General features: G+C 41.2%; 1 protein-coding gene across 4 annotated transcripts in view; it reads right to left on the reverse strand.

Moving 5' to 3' along the window:
* The window catches only part of ctnnd2a (catenin (cadherin-associated protein), delta 2a), a 143,008-nt gene that overhangs the window by 80,674 nt on the left and 35,968 nt on the right, over window positions 1-26,366 (reverse strand). For 3 of the 4 annotated variants that reach the window (XM_029842435.1, XM_029842433.1, XM_011607840.2), the window contains exons 3-5: window positions 17,144-17,256; window positions 2,754-2,788; window positions 2,334-2,438 (exon numbers count right to left, since the gene is read on the reverse strand). In XM_029842435.1, the coding sequence (XP_029698295.1) occupies window positions 2,334-2,438; window positions 2,754-2,788; window positions 17,144-17,256 (253 nt within the window). The remainder of the gene's footprint in view (window positions 1-2,333; window positions 2,439-2,753; window positions 2,789-17,143; window positions 17,257-26,366) is intronic. The other variant, XM_029842434.1, reaches the window with a different exon arrangement.

Consider the following 26,366-nt stretch of genomic DNA (forward strand, 5'->3'; position numbering starts at 1 on the left):
TTGATTCTTCCACACTCAAATTTCAGAATATCTTTGGTATAATATGAAGCCTACAACTGTTTCCTTCAGAACCTGCTGACTTTGTTTCTTTTTCACCCAAATAACAAAGAGTTTCTAATCAATCACTCTACCGTTCCTTATCTTGCCTGCGCTCTCTCCACCCTCTGAGCCCCAGTGAGTGTGTGAACTGAGACACACTTGCTTCTCATCTTGGCAGTCGCCTTTTCTTTCCTTTTTCCTTTTATGGATTATTAAGCATCGCTCAGTGTTACACAGAGTGGGGGCTCCCACACTCGTCTTTGGGAGGCATGCAACCCTTCTTTTAAAAAGCACAGATGGAGCCCTCTTCTGGACTAGATGGTTCAGAATCCATTAATCACCCGTGGAAATATGCAGGAACATTGCCCACTGGCATATGTGGAACCTCAAACATAAGGCTGAGTATTAATAATCAAATATGTCACTCTTCAGCCAGCAGCAGAGGAGCACAGGTAGAGGGTTTACCTCCTACTTATAAAGGAAGACATTGTGTGTTGAAGAGGTAGTACAAATATGATGGATGAGTATTTGTCCTGTCCATCATGTCAGCCTATGGGCAGTACATATGTGGATAGTGTTACTGCACATTTTACATCCTTCCAAAAACCAGGGTAGTATTTAAGCTTGACAGGTGATGAATGTGTGAAGTAAATAAGGCAGCAGCAGGTTTGCATCCCAGTCCACATTACTGGAAGGTATATATTCAGACATGCAGAATGAATCTGGAGTTTCACAAGTTTCTCAATGGCATCAGAGGGTTGTGGGTGGTTCCGCCCCAACATGTTCGGCAGCCAATAGGCCAATAAAAGCCCCCCAAAATAAACCTAACTATATAATATGGATGAAAGGAGGTGAAATAGGGTTGGGATTGGATTAATGGATTGACATCACCATGGTTCCAGCTTCAACCAGAGTTTCCATAGTACATGAAAAGGTTATTTATCTATACTTTAGCGTCCACGATGGTGTGCTAATAAGCTAGCAGTTATTGCAAGCTAACCACGGGTTTACTCTCATGCAACAGAACAGTTTTTACGCAGCAGTGCTATATCAGAAGCCAGCTGTCTCCCATTCGTTCCATGTCGTCAGGCATGTGACCAGTTGTTTAGTAGCTGATATAGCAATTTATTCCAGACTTTGCTTTTCTCGCAGGCTCAAGAGGCAAAAAAAAAAAAAAAAATCAGTGCAATTACTTTTCAGCAGCACATAGACCTCCATGGAGGCTGAGTGCGTCCGGAAATTCCTCTGTGCATGGATAGTTACAAAGTGACATCAAGGGCAACTTTCTGCACTGACAAAACAGCTAAACAGTTGGAGGCAAAATGACAAAAGTTGGGCGTCCTTGGAGAAAACATCTTCAGGAGTGTTTCAGCCCTGTAGACTCTTCATGATCAACTGGCTTTGTGATCCTGTGACCCCCAATTGAAAGAGCAACTGTGGTGCAACAGAGCTGTGCACATGCCTTAAAATGTTAATTCAAAATTTGGGGTGTGTGCAAGAGTATCATCATGTCATTAGTGATTCCGGAGAACATTTGGGGCTACATGTTAGACTCTTTTGTGGCACTTGCACTCACCAGCACATCCCCACTCAATGTATTTATATCTGAGCTGCTTTACAAAGCTGTCAATTGGGTAGATTTTTTGCAAAAATACACAAAAAGGAAAATGGCTGCATGCAGAGAAATCCCAGTGTGAATCTTCACAATAGGGTATATTAGATGGGAACCCAGGCACTTCAGCTCAGTGCATCCTGTCAAAGAATACCAGTAAGACTAATTCAGAATACAATAATGTAAACATTCCCAGTTCTGTATACTCAAGTGCATATTTCAAGCTTCTCTAGGTCCTTCTAATACCACTAAAAATGATTTTAAAAAATTCTATATAAAATCTGTTGTGTAGAAGGAGCCAACCTAAACAACAGACTCTACAAGGTCAATCCCTAATATGGCATTTACTTGAGGAGCTATTAAAAAGGTCAGCAGACAATAAATAAGAAGGAATGCAGTGATCCAAAACCAATAAAAGGCAAACAAATCATTTAGCAAGGCTCTAACAGAATACCTGTTTTTTAGTTCCAAAAAAGGCCTATAAAATTGTTAGTGCGTGGTATGTTTATGTGTTGCCTCCTATGTCTGTCATATGTTTAGAGGCTCACAGAAGAGCACGTCTACGTCCTTCCAGTCTTCAGTATTAATGCAAGCTTTACTCAGTGTTAACACAGACAAACTTTGAGGGTGTGAAAAAAGGTGTGAAATCAGCCATGACAGAGATGCAGATGGGTCTACTCACGCTCGCCACTGTCAAGGATTCCAGATTCCTGAAGGGAGCGAATGCAGGAATCTACTAACTCCAAACCAGTGGTCAGCTCATCTTCAATATCCTTCTGTCCGTCTGCTACAAAGAAGGAAAAAGGTTGAGCGACAAAAATGAGCAAAGATGGCAGCAGAGGGAAGGAAACCCTTTTTGGGGGTAACCTCCCTCAAGCTCCATCAAATCCAGAACATGATGTGTTCATGCGACGTGTGTTAAATGCAGATGAGACTGATTCAAATCTATTCTGAAAACGGCCGAATGACTCAATCTAGTCCTTCGTGCCATCAAGTGTTGCAAATGTCAGTGGACCTAACTCTGTGGAACTCTCAGCGATGCGTTCAAGGTTGATGCAACAACACTGTTGGATGATCCGAATGGTTTAATCCTTAAACCTACCTTGAGCATTCCACCGGAACTGCTCATCCGTTGAACTGTAAAGAAAGAAGCAAGGGCACGGTTAATGATAACATCAACAATAGGATGACAAATCTAACACAAGAACATTGCAGATGGTGGGAGCATCATGATATCATCTTGTTCAAACTACAACACAATTTTGCTGTCCTGGGTGCAGCTGCTAAGTATGATGTGCTGAAATTAATGCATTTAAATAATAAATGTAGAGAAAGAACGAAAGACAATGATGAACTCTCTTCCCGAGATGGTTTTTTCAGTTGATTGGTGATTGATGGACTTTGCAGAGTAAAGAGTGAGAGCCGTTCACTGAGCCACCCGCTGTGTGATCAATGCAAACACACAGATTGACTCTTTCCACTGACTTCATCTTCGTCATTCGGGTGTCTGTCTGGCATTTATGGATGGTGCGTGCCAAGCAGACCGAGACGTAATGCTCTAACAGATGGGGTTTGTTCATGTTTGTCATCAAATGATCTGACTATTTGGATAAGTGTCATATTTAAATACTGTTTCCGGTGTCTTGCAAACTGTGACTCAGACGAGGTGATAGAAGAGATATAAGAGGGTTCAAGGTAGCTTTATTCTTTTCCAGGGGCCTGGCTCCTGCGATTGTGGAGCCTCACCGAGTTTGGCTCTCAAAGCACAAAATACAAAGCCCACCACTGCTGCTTCATCACCAGTGCCTCATTTAATCCCTTCTTCCCAGTGTTTCCATCAATAGGTGCACCTACATAATTCACTGCTGCTTTTTTCTGACTCCTGTCAGCCTGGATCAGTGTGGAGACGCCTGAAGTCTTTTTATACCTGCCACAATTCTCAAATTAGCCTAATCATGCCACCTCATTGCTCCATTCTTACGATCAGTTTCTGCTTTGAAAGAGCTCCTTGACTATGCCAAAGACATGTAATTGGTTAATTAGAGGGTTTTTTTTATACTGAGCAGTTAAAATAATACACCACTTAATTTTAGTGTCCTCTCTCCAACTGTATCTATAGTGTATATATCAACTGAGAAAAATCAATACATGGGAACCTATAAAAGAGAATGATTCAAAAATATTGAACTCAAATGCCAGAAGAAAATTAACACATGACTAAATGACCAAAAACTCATGGATCACGGCCTGGGCTGTACTGCTGTCATCGATTGTTACAGAAGTAGAAAATGAAAGTGTTTTATTGATCGCGTTGAAATTTTTCATCTATCTTTTCCTGCACCACATGGAACAACTCAGCTGAGAGGGACGCAGAGACTGAAGTCATCCCGCTGTCGGGGGGGGGGGGGGGGGTAGGTTTCAAACTTCCCCACTTGGTTGTCAAACTTGTCAAAATACTTGAGGAACATGTTTCTTGTTGGAGTTGCTGTGCATCAAAGTACTGAAGTTTTTTGTGACACAGTGGCCACTTGGTAATTTTACATATTTCCTGTTTCTGCGAAATAGTAAAATATAAAGACATATTAGGTTGACACGCATGCGTGTGTGTGTATGTGTGTGTGTGTGTGATTGAGGTGACTGGCCTTCCTTTCTGAACTAAACATGCTTTATCGGTTTACTGTACTTTGCACAAATGCAGACATGTCAACTCAATGACCAGTAAAAGCAGCAATTAGTATAAGTACACACCTTTAATGATAATTAACAACCTGCACACATGTTGACATCAACCTCATTTAACCAAGAAAGGAGGTAATAAAAAGTGACTTAATGAACAGGCACACCAATAAATACAATAAAACTAAACTATCAACATGAGATGAGACATGAGACAGAGATGTCTGAGATTAGTTAAAGATAAATTTAGTGTCCCTTCTGAACAATAATGTTTAGCATCATGTTCATACTACACATTTCAGCTGGAAATTTTTTTTATTGTTGCAAATGAGATGTTCTCTAGATGTTTGTGCATCTATACAATAATCCCACCTATATTGACCTGACTTGTTACAGGTTTCAGTGTGACTGACAAAACCAGTGAACCAATTAATGTCGATACTCGTCAACAAAGACTGGCACCAGCGCTGAGACATGATACCTGCAGATATACCAGCAAAATAATATTGAATTGTGACCCTCATTCAGAAGCAGGTGAGTAAAAACACTGTTTCATTAAGAAAATTTTACCAAAATCTTTACTTTCTTCATTTTTGGCATTTGGAATTGATTTTTTCAGACTGTTGGGTGTCTTTTACAAGGATTTGACCATGATTAATTATGTTTCTCATTATGATTAACTATATTCAAAGTAAATATGAGAACAGTGTTAAAGGGAAGGACGCTGAGCATCATTGGGATGGGTTGGATCACGGCATATACCCAATGAAAGGAAACAATCCACCCCGTTAAAGTCCACAGATTCTAAGCTTCAACAGCTTTGATGACTGAAATTGCTGCGGGGGCGTAGGAGAACAAAATAGTCAGTCGAACGAGCACATTCTAAGTCAATGAAATGTAAATGAGTACATATACTTTTAGGGGAAGCTGAGTTTCCCTTGAAGTTCAACCCAACAGCCACATTGACCCACCAGTCAGGTTAGAGACATTTTAAGGTGTGATTAAAACCCCACGCAAAGTAGCAAAGGGCCTCAGCGGGTCAGTGCTTTCAAGTTTCCGGAAGCATGTGTTAAAATAATAATTAAAGTTATTCCACAGAAAATCATTAGTTGTTTTAATCCCTGAGCTGGAAACAATCCGGTCATCAGTCTGAAATAAAATTATTCAATTATATGATACAGGAAATGACTTTGACTCCACTGAGTCCTGGAGTGCTGCAGTAATGGATGGATGGATGGATGGATGGATGGATGGATGGATGGATGGATGGATGGATGGATGGATGGATGGATGGATGGATGGAAGGAAGGATGGATGGATGGATGGAAGGATGGATGGAAGGATGGAAGGATGGACATCTGATTATCACAATGTCTAACAATGAAACAACAAATGTTATTGCCTACAGAGAAAGAATAAAGAAAGGAAAGCACAATTCTGAACTATGTTGCTTTATTAATCATTCTGCTTGCATATAGAAACCATATTACGGATGAAGTCATCCAATTATAAACAGTGGCATGAAATAAATGTGTCTTCAAGGGTTGACCTGTTTCATCTGCTACCATCTGAAACAACATTTCCAAGGATTGAATGGCTGCAGTAACTTTCCCTCTCATTTCAAAAATGTCTTTTCTTTTTTAGCAACTGAAAACTTTATCCTCTTATAAAATCCTGAAATTTCATGATTAAAAAGAGATCTGTATCGTTCTTCATGTGTCTTATATAGCTTTAGAGACATCTGCATCACGTCAGTTATTGAAGAGTGAAGTCCTGCAGCTCATCAAGCACCCTGCTACCCATGAACGTGAGTCTATAGGACACAGACCCCCCCTCAAGGACAGTGGTGTGATTACATGGGTGGGGAGGACAACTGGAAGCTTTGAGGAGTGAGGAACAGTTTAAATCACTCATGCCCAGGGGATAATCTAGCCTGTGATTTAGGGGGAGTCACTTAACAGATTCCATTCCATAGTGTGTGTGTGTGTGTGTGTGTGTGTGTGTGTGTGTGTGTGTGTGTGTCTCCATATGCCTCCATACTGTCAGCATTCATGAATCATGATGGGGGACTTAAGAGTGACGTAATGCAGAGGTCCTAATAAAAACGCAATTACATACATACATGCACTCTCAAATTAAGAGAAAGATAGGTTAGCTAGAGGCAGGTATAGCTAACCTACCATAAGTCTTATTATGGGGCAAACTAATCCACTTATTTATTTCAGTCTAAAGAACTCATTATCCTCCCACAGTAGCTCTTTGGATACAATAATATTTTGGAGTGATCTGCACTCCACTGATTCCCACATTGTGTAGATGTGTCCACAGGAAAAGAAGAAAATGTCTCCTGCCTGGTTGGACCAGTCTCAGATCACTCGTCTGGTTCACCTTCCTCCTCACTCGTTAGTTTCACCGCTATAACATACAGCTGCTATTGTTCCTCAGAAGGGTGACGTGGCCTTGTTATACCAAAAGCATGATGTAAGTTACATGTGAGTATATGTGCGCCACTGATTGATGAGAATGATGTCACGTTGACTGGGAGTGTGGTTTAATGAGCGCAGTGAAGGAGAGGATCTGGGTGATCTGGCAGTAGTTAAATTACTAAATCAAGTCAGCAGGGACTCGATGGCATCCACCGTAGCCTCAGAGGACTCCTGACTGATAATAATCTGGCTGGTCAGTCTTTATTGATCCAGTTTTATCCACAAGCACCCAAATGCACAAAATGAATCATTGTTTTCAACCAGAAAACATTTCAGATTCTGAATTTGTTCCAATTTAATGATGAAGCAGGACTTTGAGCTCTCATGAAAGACCCAACTCCAAAGCTGTGCTTGGTTCTTTTGCTGCTTTTTGCTCTCATTATGTTTCTCAACAGCAGCCTGATGAGAAAACAGAACAGCAGCTGGAAAAAAAAAAAAAAAAAACAAGGAGCGAATTGTGTTTTTGGATTTTGCGACTGGGATTTAGAAAACATTCAGCTTGTGACAAGAGGTGACCTTGAATGTGAGGAACAATAGCAGTAGCCTAGCACTCGGCTCCCACGTTTGAATTCATGGCATCAAGCCCAAACAATCAAATACTGGGACATCTGAGCTATTTACTACTCCAAATGATGGCTTTCTTGTCCCTTGCAAGCTTGGCAAGTGACCTCGGAAGGCATTCTTGTCTCGACCTTTCTGTATCTATCACTCTAAGGATGGTTGTGCTGCAGTCTGGACACACAAAGACAGTTTAAAAAGTGGGATTGAAGAACCGGGGGGTTGGGATGGGGGTCCACAACAAGGCTTTACACCTGTGAAATCTTATGCCGCTGTAGGCAGTTGCCCATTGGCCCTATCAAGTAAGTCTGGAGAGGCTCTCCTCTTATTTCCACTGTTAATGTTTCCATCTCAAACAGGCAGACATTTCTGAGCATTCTGACAGCTCATCAAAGACATCAGTGAAAACAAAGACATCCAAAGCAGCAATGCTAACACAGGTGAACGCCACAGCTAGATCCACCCCTGTGTTGCACCTTTGTTTAAGTGGAGAACATCTGATTTATGTCTGTCCTCTATTTTTATTTGCCTTTCTCGACCTTCCAGAAGTCTGTAAGCATCAAGATGAACAGCTTCATTGGAAGCCTCGGCTCTAAATATGTGCAGCGAGTCGTAACAAGAAGGTTTGTTCACCTTCTAAATAATATAAAGCAGTGGATAACTGTGTCAGTAGGGTTTAACCTCTCCTGAGTGTTTGATTCTTTCCTCCCAATGAAAGGGTTTTAGACTAACAACAATGTTGATTCTCCAACAAAAGCTTCAGCAGCATGGTTCCAGACAAACTTCTACCCTCCAGCCGTGGGATAAAAAAGTCCACTTTTTTCATGCAAGTGTAGAAACCAAAGACAAAATACAATGTTTGACCCATATTGAGTGTATTTTAATCGTTATTGGAAATCTAGTGGCTGTCTGTTTAATGACCATACTCAATTTACTTTCTGCTTTTATCACTTTGTAAATAGGATCAGTGTATTATACTGTAAGAACCAGAAAGCTTCAAATGCTGCCAAAATTCCCAGCAATCAAACAAGGATTGGACTGTTTAATTTAAAGGAAGGACTTGTTGGCCTTTTTTAAAAAAAAAAAAAGCACATAATGGAAAGTTTTAGACCTTTCATGTGTACAGAAATAGCAACACAGGGCTGAACTGTGGGACATTAGCAGATGCAGTCCACCCCCCCACCCTCCAGCCCTCCCCTCCAATGTGGGTCATAATTACAATTACATAAAAGTTCATCTGACACCACATGCAGGCATAAATCATCTTCCCACCACCCACCTGAGCTGATTCTTTTCTCCAGTTTAACAGCCACACAGCACAGACCTTCCGTCTGTTCTGCTTTTCTTTTTGCAGGAAATTGACTACAAACACTGGAGCAAAGCTCTTGGTGTGAATATAAACCCTGTCAAAAGATCAAAGACATTGATGTGTTTGACATTTTAATTATTTATTTGACAGTTTTGGGCAAATTTGGAAAGGAATTCAATTTGTGGTTATACCATCCATTAATTTGTAAAGTATAATAGGATAATTTATTATCATCTGACTCCCTTTAATTATATATTTTTACTTTCAAATGTACACAAACACACACACACACACACACACACTTGCACACACTTGCACACACACACACACACACACACACACCTGTGAATACTGCATGAAGTTTAATAGCCTGTCAAGCTTTCAGGTCAACAACACATCTCGGTGTATCTGCATGGCTGAACACACATACATACACAGACACACACACACACACACACACGCACGCACGCACGCACACACACACACACACACACAGACACATTCTGTCTCTTTAGTTTTCAGCTGAACTGACAGTAAACCGGACAGGGTAATAAAAGAAAAACGCAGGTTAATAACTACCTCGTTGACATGAAAGATAAGTTTGAGTTATTAGGAAAGTGAGAAAACAAAAGAAGGCCTAACATCTTCATGTTACACACACAAAGACTACACTGTTTTTACTGAAACATACATATTATGAAACATCAATATTATTTATTAAGGCCAACACATGCTATAACGGACGCTCCCGATCTGTAATTAAAGGCCATTCAGTGATATCAAAATCTCCAGGCACCATAATATGATGGATTAAATTCATTTTGTTAAAATAGAAATGCTTGTTTAATTCACAAATGATGGATGGATAAAATAGAAATGTCATTAGATTGTCACAGAGCAATATCCTGAGTAAATACTAGAACTAATGACGCCATATTAAAAATGCCATCAGGGTAGGTGTTGTCATATTAAAGAGGCTCAGGGGAGACATTTGCTTTAATGTTGAATAAGAATTTCATTTTTCTTTCGTCTCTCTGATTCTCCTCCCTGTTTTCTGCTTTTTTCTTTTGTGCTTTTGGAATCCGCAACTTCTTATTAGGTCTGCGTCTGTTTCTCTCTCCGTTTCTTTTGATCAAATGAGCACTCGCTGCATCTGTCTGCCTCTCTGGCATGCTTTGGTTGTGTTTTTATCTATTCACACCACTATCAAGTGTTGGGGGAAGATAAGCATGCATTTGCATTTTTAATGAACTAAACAGCCTGGATTCCCCTCGGCATAAGGACACACAAACGGACAGATGTACATCCATGCAGCTCTGCTAATGTCCTTGCAGGCCTCAGTGTTGTCTCTGACATGGAGCCACCAGATGTATAACTGCAAGTGCAAACATGGCCTATATATGCCACATCCAAGGCTGTAATAATGTTGGCTCCCATCATCTTCGTTTGCTCGTCACAGGGGTCCATAATGCATAGGACCCCTTTACATTATCACCAAAGGTCAGACTGATGATGTCACTCCAATTGTCACGCCCCTGCAAAATGATCCTGTGAGGGTTGATGGAGCAAACTTAGACTCCAAGGAGAGGGAAGACAAAGAGCCCAGTTTAATGTTTTTGCCACCAATCCAGTTGGATTTAAGCTTTGCCATCCTGTTGATTCCATAATGAGTTCAGTTAAGCTCTTTATGCTACACGAAATCCTGAAGTGCGAACCAAAAAGTGTCCCTACTAAACCCCCCCCCCCCCACAAAAACAAAAAAGAAGACGCAACTCTTGTATAAACTTTTGCATTTGGAAAAATTCCACATTATAAATGATGAACCCTCTGAGACTTTTATAGAAGACCTGATGGCTGGTTTTTTTTTAGTTGTTCGCTCGGGGGCCTCAGCCCATCCATAACCGTGAGTGAATATTGTGGACTCTGATGATGCAAAACACTCCAGTAGTCTGACGGATTTGAGATGTGAGTGTTGGTCATTACTTTCTGGGGTCGGTGCCATACTAATTTGGACAAGAACATAAAAAGGAGGCCAGGCTTATATCTGCAGCTGACTGCTGGATGGAAAAGTGACGCTCATGTGCTTTTTACTTTATCTGGACAACGTTATATTAAAAGCGTCCAAAAAATCCTGACAAATCAAGAATCATGTTTACTGATACTTTGTGAGCTCAAAAGAGACTCTGTAAATATTAGCCCAGCCTATTCAGGGTGAAGAATCCTGACTCTCAATGTCCCTTTACAATGATGGACATGAACGAGCGGAAGCTTAAATAACATCTCATTTAGCGTCTTAAGATGATTTGACAGGTACAATTTCAAATTTATCAAAACAATGTCCATAAAGTGGACACCAAATGCTAGCTAACCTGTCTGCTAACAACACCACCACAGTTAAGGCTAGGTGACAGGGGGAAAAAAATCAAAAAGTAAAGACGTGATTTAAGATGGAGAGATTGCAGAAGGGATGAAATAACACGGAGAAGCAGCGAGGGGGGAAAAATGGAAAGCAGCGGCAACGGCTGTTTGAAAGATGTTACCACCCGCCACCATTTTTCTCCTCTCCTGGTGGGAATGCATCATCAGTCATTAGGAGGAAGCTTGACTGGTTGTGTCATCACTCACGCAGGCACACACCCCCCCCACACACACAGGTGCTCGACACGTAAGACAATGTGCACTTTAACATATCAGCCTGTAATTTAAGTCCTCTGTACATGCATCATTTTGCTAGGCTTATAAACCTCCTGCGGCTAATGAGGTGACAGATCCCTCCATTACCTCCAAATGTGGGAAACAAGAGCAAAAAGAGTGTAATTGGCTAATATTTTAGATGTGACAAAAAAAAGAGGAGACAAAAATAGAGCAGTGGAAATTAAGGCTGCATGCCCAAGTCCAGAAGGTGGTGAAATTTTACCTTTTCTTCCAATAACTTCATTTGTGGAAAAACTTAGCTGAAATCGGTGAAATGAATGTAATGTCTGTAATGTTGGCTACATCCTCTTCCCCCTCAAAATAACCCCTTCCTATTGTGCTACATGGCCAGTCATCAAAGGTCTGACTTTAATTGGCTGAATTTTGAAGGTGGTTCAAATCCCAAAGGAATAGATAAATCAGCTCTGGAGATCTCCCTTTTAATAGGATTGTTGGTTCAGAAGTTAGTGTCGAGTCAGCAGAACTAAATTGGTATTCATGACCTGGAGAGAAAAGTTCAAAATAAAAAAGAATAGTGTAAGTCGGTTTGTTTGCGGTGCTCAGCATGTGTCTGGGGTGCGTTAGTCACTGTGATCAACTCTGAAGTCAGTGACAATTAGGCCCAATCCAGGAGCGTGAATGTTTGTTCCTAAGGGATGGTCATCTTTATGATTTAGCAAATGTGTTTGCTGGAGAGGAAAGCACAAGCGAGTGTGTGTCTGTGGCTCAGTTCATACACACAGCCTGAAGAGCAATGCTGGTCCCTGCTGATGTGAAGCCAAATGTCGCAGCTCAAGTAGAATAAAGAGTTCATATGTGCTCTGGGACCTGGCGCTGTTTGTGCTGATGTGCGTGTGACTCATGTTTTTTGCGCCCCCCACCTCCACCCCCCACACACACACCAGTTTACCTGTTCCTCACCTACCCGGAAGGGCTGCGGGCAGATGTGCTAAGTCTAAGCAAGGCAATCCAAATGCCTCAGGATTCGGACCGTCCACCATCCTCTCCTGCATGTGTATGTTTCTCACTTTTTCAGCATACATACATCTGCAGCTGCATCCATCACAAACCTGGCAGCTGATTAAGAACATTTGTCAAATAAGAATACTAAACCATCCTTGACATATCACCATGTAGTTGAGATATTCCATAAAAGATGTAGCATCGAAGCAACCGAATGGATGTAACATTCATCCCCCTGCTTCAGCTCGTAACCATCACAAATACATCCCAGTAGCTCCAAAATGATGTGGCTAAAGGGGACGTGTGGTCAGATCTGCATCAACATCCAGCTTGAGAGGACTAAGAGTTCTATAATGTATGTCCCTAGAAATCAAGAGGGAAAAAACAAGTATACCAAAAAACATAGAAATGACACAAACAACCTGGACATGTCAGATATATACTCTACTATAACGGGGGGGGTTTACAACTGCACTCACCTTCTGTCCAATAACTGAAAAAAATGCATATTTATCACATTGCCCTCGCATAGATTACAGTAGCCCCGAGGCAACAAGCTGCAGCCGCATTGGAATGGAGTTATTGCAAAATTGCAAAGCATTATTAAATTTTGCTTGTGAATCAATAAGATTATGAGACAGCTTCTCTATAGCCTTGATAATCTACTGCCCTGAGTCATGATCATCTTTACATTATTCCAATAGTTCTGAGGAAGTGCTTTATTGCACCGGCAATGTGTTTTGAGCATCCACTGAAATGACAATGTGAATGTGTCTTCCATATTTTCTATATTTATCTGCATCATTTCTCCTTGTTTTTGATGGCACGCGAGGTGTGAAATCTGCTGGGCCACAAATTAACATTTCATGATGATGAGTTGCAAAGTTTCCAAGAATCCAGCGTGACTAGAAAATGACCCCCGCTATTGATCAGCATGTCCACCACGGGTAACGAAGTATAGAGGACGACGTGTCTTTAATGCTTATTCAGCATTTGCAACTGTTATTTCCACAACTTCGCTCACATGTCTTTAAACAGGCAAAAGTACCTTGAGAAGCTTCCATCATGTAATGCTGCTTACTGTATTGTCTTTCCTCACTTGTCTCCTTTGTGTACAATGGGACAACAGACTTGGTGGCTGTCTGGTGAACTCTGACCTGATATTTACACATAAACAAACCACTATAAAGTGTTCCAACCAATCAGAGGGCTGGTGGTGAGAGTGGTGACTTGTGACATCACCATTACCTATAAATTACCTATAAACCACACGGAAGACCCCTCAAAAGAGTACTACATAGTATTCTGAAGGTTTAATGCATATGATAGATGCATATAATAAGTGAATTGCATGTAGTGTTTCCATCAAACAGGGACACCAGCAGTCAAGCAGTTATGACAGCAGGAGCCATCGTCCCCCACTGGCTGCCACTTACCACCAATGTAAAAGAAAAGACAAATTAGTCCCGGCATGGCGTCGAGATCTGTGAGCGTGTGTGCGCCAGTGTGTGTTTCCTCCTTTAGAGTAGGTGTTGAATGCCAACAGTTCACAGTGTGAACAGATGTTCGTCAGTGATGCCCTGGGTTTGCTGCACCGCAGTCATGCATTTTGTAGGGTCCTCGGCTCCGAGGTGAAGTCCACGGAGGTGTTTGAATTGTTTTATCAAGCGGAACACAACCAGGGACGCGGCGGCTCGCGGCAGCTCGCAGGACCAGACATAAGCACATAAAGCCAGCGTGCCTGTGTACAGCAGACAGGCAAACTGAGGGGACATAAACACTTATTTGGAGCACAGACACACACCAAACTACAGGGAAGCTGCTAACTCTGACTCTAACAAGCCTCTAACAGAGTAATAGGTGTATTGGTCAATGGAAAATATATTGTAGGTGCAAGTTAAATCCTGCAGGATTCCTCAGGGTGCATGAAGGGAAAAGAATGATGACTTTGGAGGAAATATTTGTTTTTCATGAAATATATTCTGTAGATTTTGATAAGTCTATCTATCTGCCTTCCTTTCTTCCTAATCTAACTCAGCCTTGTTCTTTTGCTTAGTTCTGCTTTTTCTGTCTTTTATTCAATCAGATTTCTACAAAATACTATATTTAGCTTTAGCTCCCTGTCACTGAGACCCAGATGAAGGAGAAGGAAATGAGACGTGATGGTGGCGACCAGAGAAAAGGTTAATAATGTCTTTAAGAATCACATCACACTGTCTCTCATCTGCATAACAAACTATTGGAATTTCAACACACCGAAACTCACGAAGAGTTCAAACCCAGAAAGAAGCTATTAAATAATTGTTATCATGACCACAAAAAAGAGCTGAGCAACATGCTGACAAATCGGACTGCACGACGGGACTTAGTGGACTCACTGGCAAAGCTTAGCACAGCCTCTCCTTCATATCTAATAATGGGTAATAATGGAGTGATGCAAGTATGAGCCACCGGCCATGACAGCAGTCAGGCTGCAGCTGCTACTACTACTACTACTACTACTACTACTACTGCTACTGTTACTGCTGCTGTTACTACTGCTGCTGCAGCTACTACTGTTACTACTACCGGTACTACTACTACTACTACTACTGCTACTGCTACTGTTACTGCTGCTTATACTGCTGCTGTTACTACTGCTGCAGCTGCTACTGCTGCTACTACTACTGTTACTACTACTACTGTTACTACTACTGCTACAGTTACAACAGCTGTTGCTTATACTGTTACTACTGCTGCTACTGTTACTACTACTACTGTTACTGCTGCTTGTACTGCTGCTGCTACTACTGTTACTACTACTGCTACTGTTATAGCTGCTGCCGCTACTGCTACTGTTACTACCACTGCTACTGTTACAACTACTACTACTGTTACTGCTGCTACTACTACTGTTACTACTACTGTTACTACTACTACTACTACTACTACTACTACTACTGTTACTACTACTACTGTTACTGCTGCTTGTACTGCTGCTGCTACTACTGTTACTACTGCTACTACTACTGTTACTACTACTGTTACTACTACTACTACTACTACTACTACTGTTACTACTACTGCTACTGTTACAGCTGCTGCCGCTACTGTTACTACCACTGCTGCTGTTACAAGTACTACTACTGCTACTGCTGCTTATACTGCTACTGTTACTACTGCTACTGCTACGACTATTACTACTTGTACTGTTGCTGCTAGTACTGTTAATGCTGCTTCTACTGCTGCTTTTACTGATGTTGCTGCTGCTACTGTTACTACTGCTGCTGCTACTGTTACCACTGTTATTGCTATTCAACAGCAACAGTAGTAGCAGCAGCAATACCATCCACTGTAGCAGCAGCTACTGTTTCTGCTGCTACTGTAACTGCTGCTGCTACTGTTACTACTACTGTAATTGCTGCTGCTGCTGCTACTGCTGCTGCTTCTACTGTTACTGCTGCTTCTACTGCTATTGTTACTACAGCTACTGCTTCTGCTGCTACTGTAACTGCTGCTGCTACTGTTACTACTACTGTAATTGCTGCTGCTGCTACTGCTGCTACCTTTACTACTGTTGCTGCTGCTGCTGCTGCTGCTGCTGCTGCTGCTGCTACTGTTACAAATCGAGAAGCCACTTCCAGCTACAACACGACTAAGGCACTCTCACTTTAGCGCAGCTGCAGGGATTGAAATGATAATCAAGCTTGTCCAATCTTTGAAGTCACCATTATTACCTCATTATTTTGATCTTATTATTTATGAGAAATTCACTGGGAAAATTAACAATGACATGGTCAAATGGTCAAATGAAAGCACATCTGGGACACTCGATGTGCAAAATAACTGTCGTCCATTATTTTAATGTTCAAGCAACTGAAGCCACAACAAAACTCTGATTTTGGTTGAGTTGAACACTTGAAGAAAACTGAGTGAGCTGCTTGCAGGTGTATTTTCTCTTTTTTTCTGTACTGTTTGTCTCCCAACATCCTCTAAGGGTTGTGTACTTATGCAATTAGCTGCTGGAAGGAGTCAGAGGAATGCTGAAGTTTCAGAAAAATCCACCACAACACAGCTCACCTTTCCAATAAAGTTAACTCAACTCGGGATTTTTGTTTACGAGACAGCAGCTCCTGGATGAGTGTGAAGGCGGACAGGACTTCGCCCCTAGCATGAAATCTGAAAGAAATGTTCTTCTAATGCAAAAGTCTCCTCAAGACTCTTTCAGAAATCTTTCTGTTTATATCTCTTACCATTTCTCCGACACAAATGTTAGCTCATTAGTATGAAACGTGATGATTTAATGTTTATTTGACGATTGTGATGATGTTCTATGACTAAGCCTGCTCTAGAAACAAAGCCAAATCTGTATTTATTCGTGCAAATGTTTCCCAACACTAACATGGTGTCTGTCATTGGAGCATGTGTGATGATCAGCGTAGTTGGGGGCTACTGCGTTTATATGTCATGTTATATGTTGATATGTTGTGAGTCACGCATGTCAGAGCAGCTACAATCTCTGTTCCGCTTTTATCCCTTAACACCACTTGTGTAACTGTTCCCGCAACCCCTCCTATAGGCTGTCTAGCTGATAAGTGGACCCTTGAGCAAGGTATACAACACTGTAACATCACTCAGCTGATGTAAGGAGACAAATTCATCCAGGGTATGTATGCAACAGAGTGTGAACTGGCGGTGTTCATCATTGGCGGAGGCACACACTCGCTCATACATGAACCTGCAAGTGTGTCTGATTAAGCCAAGGGCGCTACAATCCACAAGGTTGTCCGTGTACATGCAATCTTGATAACGAGCCTAGCGTTTTACCTGATGCTGTTCATGCTGCCGGCCTCTGATCCCAGCTTGCATCTCTCCAGCTGGGTGGCGACGATCTGACGCTCAGCCTCCAGTTCTCTTGTCAGGCGTTCAAACTGAAGCTCCTACACAGGTAAAGGAGGGTTAATGCATGAACAAGACGCGACAATAAAAGAAAATATTGCCAGCTTCTTTTAAATGTGACCCGGTTGCGACTTGAACTGAAAGCATTGCGATCTGCAGGGCGGCAACCACGTCGTAAGAAAGTGCAGCTCTGTTGGCTTTAAGCTGGAAAACAGTTCTGCAGAAAACGGCTCCCCGACGGTGGCTGGCAGGATGTGTTCAGCAGAGTGACTGTTTGGAAGGCTTTTAAGTCTTCTTTGTGATGCAGAAGCATTAGCAACAGGATTTCCTGAAGCACCAGAATATTGGCTTCATACTGTAAATGAGCTAGTTTGGCATTGACTCTATAACTCTATAAAAAAAATTGGCAATTAATAAAGTAAGAAAGAAAAATCCAGAATCTGGGAACCGTGATGGTAGCTGTACAATGTTTAAGACAACAACCTGGTTAACATTGAACTGGGCCTCATATATGAGTTCAGTATTCTCTGGATTTCTTTGGTGCTACATCTACAAGGTGCAAGTTTCTGTCAGGTTCCATTGGAAGCCGATGGCTTAAAGGAGCACAGGCGCTTGATTCTGCAGGAGGCGCGAGCGTCCCTTTCACGCCTCGCTCTATCACGATTATGATCACACATTTCTGTGTGCCTGATGCATTTCAACCACATAGAAGCTGATCGATTGCGCAGAGAACTTCCCCGATGGAGATGCCCTGCATGTATGACTGCACAAGTACATACAGAACTATCCCCCGAGGGAGCCAGTCATCAATAGGACTGTGCGCTGCCTTGATTGGCTTTCTGAAATCCATTTAAAACTGTGAATCATCCCAAGTTGCTATCTTCAACCCTTGACACTCCTCAGCACTACGGAGCACAATGTAATTCGGCTCTACGCCTCTTCCTCACTTTTTTGATGCACAGTTGCAGCACTAACTTGCTCGTAAATATTCACACTGTTTCATTCCTTTCATTCCATCCTGCTAGGCAGATATGCGTTGTTGCGTTCCATACCTCTCATTCTCTCCCTTATACATTCACACATGTAAAGAGTGTGATCTGCAGACCCTCTGTCACTCAAGCACAAACCTCACAGTCCTGAGAATGATTAATGAGAACCCTTCCCTTTCTGGGTGTTAGCTCCCACAGCAGCACAGCAGGAACGACCGCTCACATAAAAGATTCCTGTTTCCCAAGTGCTGCTTAACCATAAGAACATGCCATTTTAATATTAATTCAACAGCTAAATAAAGAGTAACAGCAAGAAACAGACAGACGTCACACCACAGGGCAAAGCAGTACCTTAAGAACACTAAGAAACTAAAACCAAATTACAGGGGACAGGAATCAGATCGTAAAAACTAGTGGTAAGAACCTCTAGATGGCTGTGGACTGGATGGTGGAGTGTGGCAATAGTTAAGATCCATCGTGAGAAACATAAGAAAAAGGAACAATAGACAGCTACAGTTGCTGCAGTTGCACCCAAACATGAGTGTTTCCCACAGTAGCTGCTTCCTAAACTGCATCTTAATAACTAATCCATCCAGTTTTGACAAAAATATTTTTGGTTTTCTTTACAAATGGCTGATCGAGGTGGTATTAATTGAACATCACTAGTGTTTTTAGTGTATTTCCTTGATGCAAACAGACCTCACAGCAGCATTGAACCTCCATCTTGTCTTCAATGTATAGATTCACGCCAGCACAAAGTGGACTCCATACCTGACATAAACTTACTTGCTAAAGTCAAAAAGGAGGTAGCGCTACCCTTATAATTTCCAAAACAAGGTGACAAGTCACTTCAAAGCTTTTTCTGCTTCCCCCACTGAACATCTTTGCCACCGTTTCACAGCTGGAACTGTTTTAAATTCTCATGCTATGAAAATGCTAATCCACGCATTTAAAGTAGCATTATGCTAATCGATGTGTATAATCCCTCAGTGGTATGTTTTCTAGATAACTGAGGACTGTTTGAATGCACAAACAGATGTGAATCCAGTGCAGGAAAATGTTTATTTTCTTTTCTTTTATGTGCATAACCCAATGATAAAAGGCTCCTCTTCCTTTTATTATCTCACCAGTTGATTTGGAACCCAGTTGGCAGCAACAGGAATCTTTTAAAATACAAGTTATGCCAGAACATCAAGATGCAAATATGCTCCATTAATTTCACTTATAGAAATGTGATTTTGAATGTAAAACTGTTTCTTTTACCTTGACTGAAATATCACAGTTTAACAGGCCCAAAGCTGAAGAGATGAGTCTCATCAGGTGTGTCCTGCCATTCCACTATGCAGTGCATGTGCGTCACGCATGTCACTGCCTCCTACTCAGAAATGATACGGAAAACGACCCGCAGTCCAACACAAAAGTCTCTATGGCAACTGTGTAGCCCCAGCCACCCGCTTCATTCAGGTTCCTCCTGCATGTGGAGCCAGGGCCCTTCGACATAGCTGTGACACTTTGGACAACGGAAAAAAATATATTGCACTTTTCCTTTTATTTAAGCATATTTCCAAACTGTGATGGTGCTAATATAAGATAACCCATAATGATGGAGGCAGAAAAAAGCTCAACTTTGTTCATGCATTAATGACAGTAGAGGTTTGTTATATTATTGTATTTTGTTTATTCTTTTACATTTTCAACCTCCAATGATCCTGTAATCACTTATTCTAATGATTAATACTTAAAGCCAGTTTAGCGCAATCATTGTATACGGAAGAACTGTTTTCAACACACAGAAATATTTGGCAGTAAAATGCATCACAGCTTTAATTGAGTGGAAAAATGGTGTCATTTTACCCATTTTAGCAAAAGAAGGGTCCTTTTGTTAAAGTTTCTCCTCTCCCTACCATAAGAACACTGGCTGAGTGTCTGTGTGTGTCCAGAGATAAGTCCCAATCATTATAAAGTGGCCTATGGGCAGCTATTAACAGGGTTTGGATAAGAGACAAAATGCTATCAAATAGAGTTACGACCTCTTAGTGGAGACTCCCTTTTTCAATCTTTCTCTCTGCTTTTGTGAAGAGGTGTCAAATGAAGGAGTGGATGGAGGGAGTGTGAATGGCTGGCAAAAAAGGTCACTCTCCTCTAGAGACCCCCATGCATATTAAAGTTCACTACAACATGGTGATCTTTCCTGTTCCCTCCTTCTAAAGTTACTGAAGCATAGGCGTCGCTCAAATTGAGCTGAGATTTCCCATCAGCCCCCGTCATCTCTTCCCTTGTCTGTCAATTAAATGGGAGTTCAAAGTCAAAGATTGGGAGCCTGAAGACCTGCAGGACAGGGAAAATAAATGGAAGTAAAGGAGAGTAGAGAGAACTGATACGTGTCTGTAGGTGAAAGTCACATGGGAGGGGGTCACACGGTCCACTCCTGCATCTGAGTAGAACGTGTCAGACACTGTTTTATCTCTGAAATATGGGTTAGTGCACATCATACTTCAGCATAGAGTTTTCCATTACTACCTATATACTATATAGCGTACTATAGAGCTAGGATACTAGTTCTGCCAGACCAGAGTCCGGTGTTAAGAGTACAAAAGAGGAATTCAAGCATAAGCTCAGACAGACAGACAGACAGACAGACAGACAGACAGACAGACAGACAGACAGACAGACAGACAGACATACAGACATACATACATACATACATACATACATACATACATACATACATACATACATACATACATACATACATACATACATACATACATACATACATACATACATACATACATACATACATACATACATACATACATACATACATACATACATCATACATACATACATACATACATACATACATACATACATACATACATACATACATACATACATACATACATACATACATACATACATACATACATACCATACATACATACATACATACATACATACATACATACATACATACATACATACATACATACATACATACATACATACATACATACATACATACATACATACATACATACATACATACATACATACATACATACATACATACATACATACATACTACATACATACATACATACATACATACATACATACATACATACATACATACATACATACATACATACATACATACATACATACATACATACATACATACATACATACATACATACATACATACATACATACATACATACATACATACATACATACATACATACATACATACATACATACATACATACATACATACATACATACATACATACATACATACATACATACATACATACATACATACATACATACATACATACTGGCAAAACAGTGAAACCAGACAAAGAAACATGGCCGCTTGGGCCGGCGTCACTTTGCATCAGCTCGCTCATCCACACATTCTTTTTATTCCATGGTAGGTGATTCATTGTTGTTGGTCACCACAGATGTGTTTGCTTTTGCTGTGGTGTTTAGCTGCCTGTTTAAGTTTCAGCCTCTTTCTAACACGAGCTAACTCATAGTAGCAGCTGTACCTGAGGGAACCACATCCTTTCGGTGATTACGCGCGTGGCAGTAACGCGCCGTATCTGTTGCAACGATAACCCACAGCTGTGTTTAAAGGAGCCACAAATTGTAAACACAAACCACCCATGAAAGTTGCAATAATAATGTTCTTACATCCGTTGCAACAACCAATATTAGCTCTATTAATACAACAAACACTTCTATTGTTATAAATGAATAATTTTGTTCATAAGAATGGTATTTATTTATTTATTAATTAGGTCTGCTTTTCTATTTTTAGTGTTGTGCATCCTCAAGCAGTTATCAGTTCACCCCAACACATCTGGCTCCAGACTGCAGCTCGCTAAACCATGCTGGATTAAAGAGTGGATGGTGAGAACGTTTATGAGAAACTGCAGCAATTGGTGAATGAATGGGACTGATTCTGTGAACATTTCTGTGTGTCCTTGAACAGGCTTGTGTAAAGATTTGGTGATTTCAAAAATGTTGTGGTCATGTGATTTCAAAAATGTGGTCATCAGTGACACCAATGTATGAATGTTCTAGCCAGCTTGTGATGTCAAGTGATTTACGTGGTTTCAGATGACTTGAATTATATATATATATGTGTGTGTATGTGTGTGTGTGTGTGTGTATATGCTAAAATGACATTATTATTTCCAACCATGTGTAAAACATCCTGCCTAATGTTCTGGAGCAGTGAAGGTATTTTTAGTTCTGCTCAAACCTTCAACACGACTCCTCCGAGTGATTCTGATTTGTTTGAAAAATATGAGCCCGGGATTAAAATATCTGTGGTGCCGGTAAAGAGAGGCGAATGAAAGGAGCTTCAAAGACAGACGAGTCGAAGAGCCACTTCACTAGAGAAAAAATGAGCCATTCATGAGGCCATAAGTTTGCCTGGAAATCACAAAAGCATTTATCCAAACACCACAACGTGATAGATGGTGTGTGAGGAGAGGGTGGATCAGTTTGGATTCTTTGACAATTTTGCAGCAGCTCCCTCAGAAGCATGACTGCCAACAGCTGGGCTGTAAACCTTTTATATGCGTTATAAATATTCAACACACAAACACAGTTACACTCTGACACACTCACATTTCTCCCTCATTAAATTATTTAGGGGTGCGCTGGATGAAATGACATCAACTCATAGTCTCCGATTTCACCCCCCCCACCCCCATCCCCCACTCCACCCCCCTTCTCTAAAAAGGGGGGTGGGGTTTCAAGGTAAAAAAAAAACATGCACAGTAAATAAATTATAGACTAAAATGCCATACATGTGATTGAATAGTGTGTGTCAAGCATTGGACCAGGAACTTGTCCTAACTTCCTGGGATGGATGGATGGATGGATGGATGGATGGATGGATGGATGGATGGATGGATGGATGGATGGATGGATGGATGGATGGATGGATGGATGTATGTCCAGAACCCAGACTAAAACCATCTGTGTGACCCAGGTCTGCTGCAGCCTCATCTTCTCAGCAGCTCTGCTTTATTTTCCGAGCAGCCATGTTGTCCAGCTTTGATGCTCATGGATGGATTTTTTTCTCATCTCATCAAAAAAAAGTCGGTAAACAACTCAAATTATTTATGGAGCTATTATAAAATCCAAAGATACAAAAGGAAGTTGCTGAAGAGAAGCGTCTAATTAAAAAGGTCCCAGTAAAATTGCAACCTGTTATTGTGATCTTGTTCCATCTCTTGTGCTGCTGAGCGCCGGTGTGTGCTCCGTTTTGTGTACTTGATTGAGTGATTGAGCTTGTTGGTGAAGTTCTTGCATTTAACCCTGTGATTACAGACAAAAGCGGCCTGATCTTATTAAGAACACGTGTGCATCTTTCTGAATGTTGTCTAAAAGCTCTTGAGCATGGCACACTTTGGATCGTACCAGTGATTTTCACACCAGCACATAACACACCTCATTTGATTGCAGCTGTGCTACAGCAACAAAAGCTCCTGGAAATGATGGGCCTGCGCCTGTAATTGAATGCGCCATTTTTTTCTCTTTATTTCTGGTCGTGAGCAGTGCTGCAAATATTTGCAGACCTTTCATTGCATTGTTCAAAAGTAGGACAATGTCTAATTAGTCAGAGTGAGTCATCTGCTTTATGTGCATCAAAACCCAGTAATTTGCCCCATTATTTCATTAAATACCCAACAATTAAATGACAACCTGTATTTTACCAATGGGTAATGGGCACACACAGATTGTAAGATTATGGCTGCGTTGACAGTAGGAAATTAGGATTATCTTTCAAAGAGCTGTTGGCATTTGACAAGCCGCACAATACATGTATGTGCACGTGTGTTTGTGAGCGCAGGGCAGCATTAGCCCCAACACAAATGACAGCGCGTCTGTGTTCACTAAGTATGGATGTGACTCAGGCACAATGGCAGATTGAAAATGTCACCACTGAAATGCCATGGGCTCTTCATGCACGTGCACACAATCCCCACCTCAAACAGCCACGAAGCATGTTGTTAAGTCTTGATACCTATTCTGTGCTCACTGCTAAATATATACATTTATTTTGTCATTTTGAGTGAAATTCTAACTTTTTCTTGTTAATTAGGTCAATTAATTGGAAAAACTTAAGACAAAAACTTAAGACAAAAATCAATGGATGACATGTAAATGTGTAAAGATGTTAATACTTGCTGGTTTGTGAGCAGTGTAGCCACTGATACACTCGAGGACGGTGGATGTACTGCGCAGCTGCGAGACGCAGCGATAGGGTGTTAACAAAAATATGATATTTTGGTATTTTGTGTGAAAATAAAAACAGTATTTTGAGTTTGCGAACCGTTGCAAAAGCAGTTGATTAAAAAAAGGACACACTTTTCCTTCAACCGTGTCCTTCTACATTGACCTCCAGCCCCACATGATATGACAAGAGATTCCAGAGAGGCCCCAGGGGTCATTTGTCTGTTTACAATCACAAACCCTGTTTTGATAGATCCCACACGTGTTCACAAAGACCACAGGTGTGCAACAAAGAGACACAGCTCTTTAATTTGTCTCAGTGTGTCTGCACACAAACATAGCAAGAGCAGCTACGTGTGGCTCTGTGCGTCTGACAGTCACTAAACCTAAACTCTAACGACAAGCATGACTATGATAAAATCACAGACGGGCCCTTGGGCAGAGTAGGAAAACGGCTTAACAAGCTTCTCCGCCAAAACTGGAGTTCATTCACAATGTTAAAGTAAAGCTTTTGCCATTCCCACAAAGAGGAATTTGGTACGGTCTCTTCGACGTGAAGTCAATCGGAAGATGCAGAAATGGGCATTAAAACACAGATGCTAGTGCGATGCACGCGTACGACAGAAACAAAGGAGTGACGCGATGGTGCAGATCCTTCAAACTCCACAGGCAGATAAAACAATGAATCATTTACAGTCAAATGTCAAGTGCTGCCTTTCATTTGGCAGCTATAACTTCAGTGTTTTGACAAAAATGCGACAGTCATGCATTTTATGACTCAGCTGTGCCGATGATCTTTCACTTAGCCTTTAAAATGCAGGTACGGAGGTCTTTTGGGCAAAGTATCAAGGACGACAATATTTTCTAAACTGATAGTGAGAAAAAAAAAGGAATATGACCGATGTTGGGCAATGTCAAATAGGGATCCTGTCAAAATCTTGAAGCCTGTTGCAATAAATAATAGTCTCAAAGGAAAAAGAGAAAGATGAAGAAATGGTAGAAAATGATGGACATGAAATGGGACCATCGGCAACAGCTGCTATCTAAGTTCTCCACATCAAAACCTGACAAATGCGTTTTCATTTCTTCCTTTCAAATGTTGACATTTTCATCCGAGTTTTTGTGATGCATACTTCAAAAAGAGCACAGAACCGGGACCTTGGTGACGCAGGTTATGACAGCAAATGATGGCTGGTGACCTTGCAGCTTGTTTCCAGTCTGAAACTTGAAGTCTCCCAGTTTCTTGGCTTTGTTGCTATCAGCCACTTTTGGATGTATCCCAGTGATGCCTTTTAAACCAGAATCAGTCCAGATGTTCCTGGTACCATCCCAACTTCATAGTAAACCTCGTGCATACTGTCCCGTGCTTGAACTTGCAACTCCCCACCCCATCTAGTGTCTTCTCTTTCTGTGGAAAGGGAGTCCATAAATGCATCACTGTGCCTTCAGAAGAGTTTTGACACACTCTACCGAAACTTTTGCACATTAGCAATCTGGTCTCATCCTAAATGTAACACTAAAGTTAACAAAATTGCAGTGTGTATAGACCTGTTAATACACTCTCTTTATAGACTCTGCTGCTTTCTACTGGCTATGTTTCTGCCCTTTGAGCGGATCGGCTCATTTATGTCTTGTGTACACAAACAGTTGTAATCTCTGAAGGCAAACAGAGAGCTGGCGACTCCACCACTAATTGGCTACAGAGAGACGGTCGCTGAGTGGGGAAAGAACACTGTATCTACAGTATGTTGTTTCATTAGAGCGAGAAAGGAAGCAGGCAGAGGATGAGAGCCAGAGAGAAATCAAAACAAAAAGGTTGGAGTTCAGTGGCATTCAGTGAAAAGGAAATATGGTAAACATGTAAATAAATATACACCAACACATAAATCTCCCTAAAAACA

This window comes from Takifugu rubripes, chromosome 10, assembly GCF_901000725.2.
Source record: "Takifugu rubripes chromosome 10, fTakRub1.2, whole genome shotgun sequence".
Taxonomy (NCBI): Eukaryota; Metazoa; Chordata; class Actinopteri; order Tetraodontiformes; family Tetraodontidae; genus Takifugu; species Takifugu rubripes.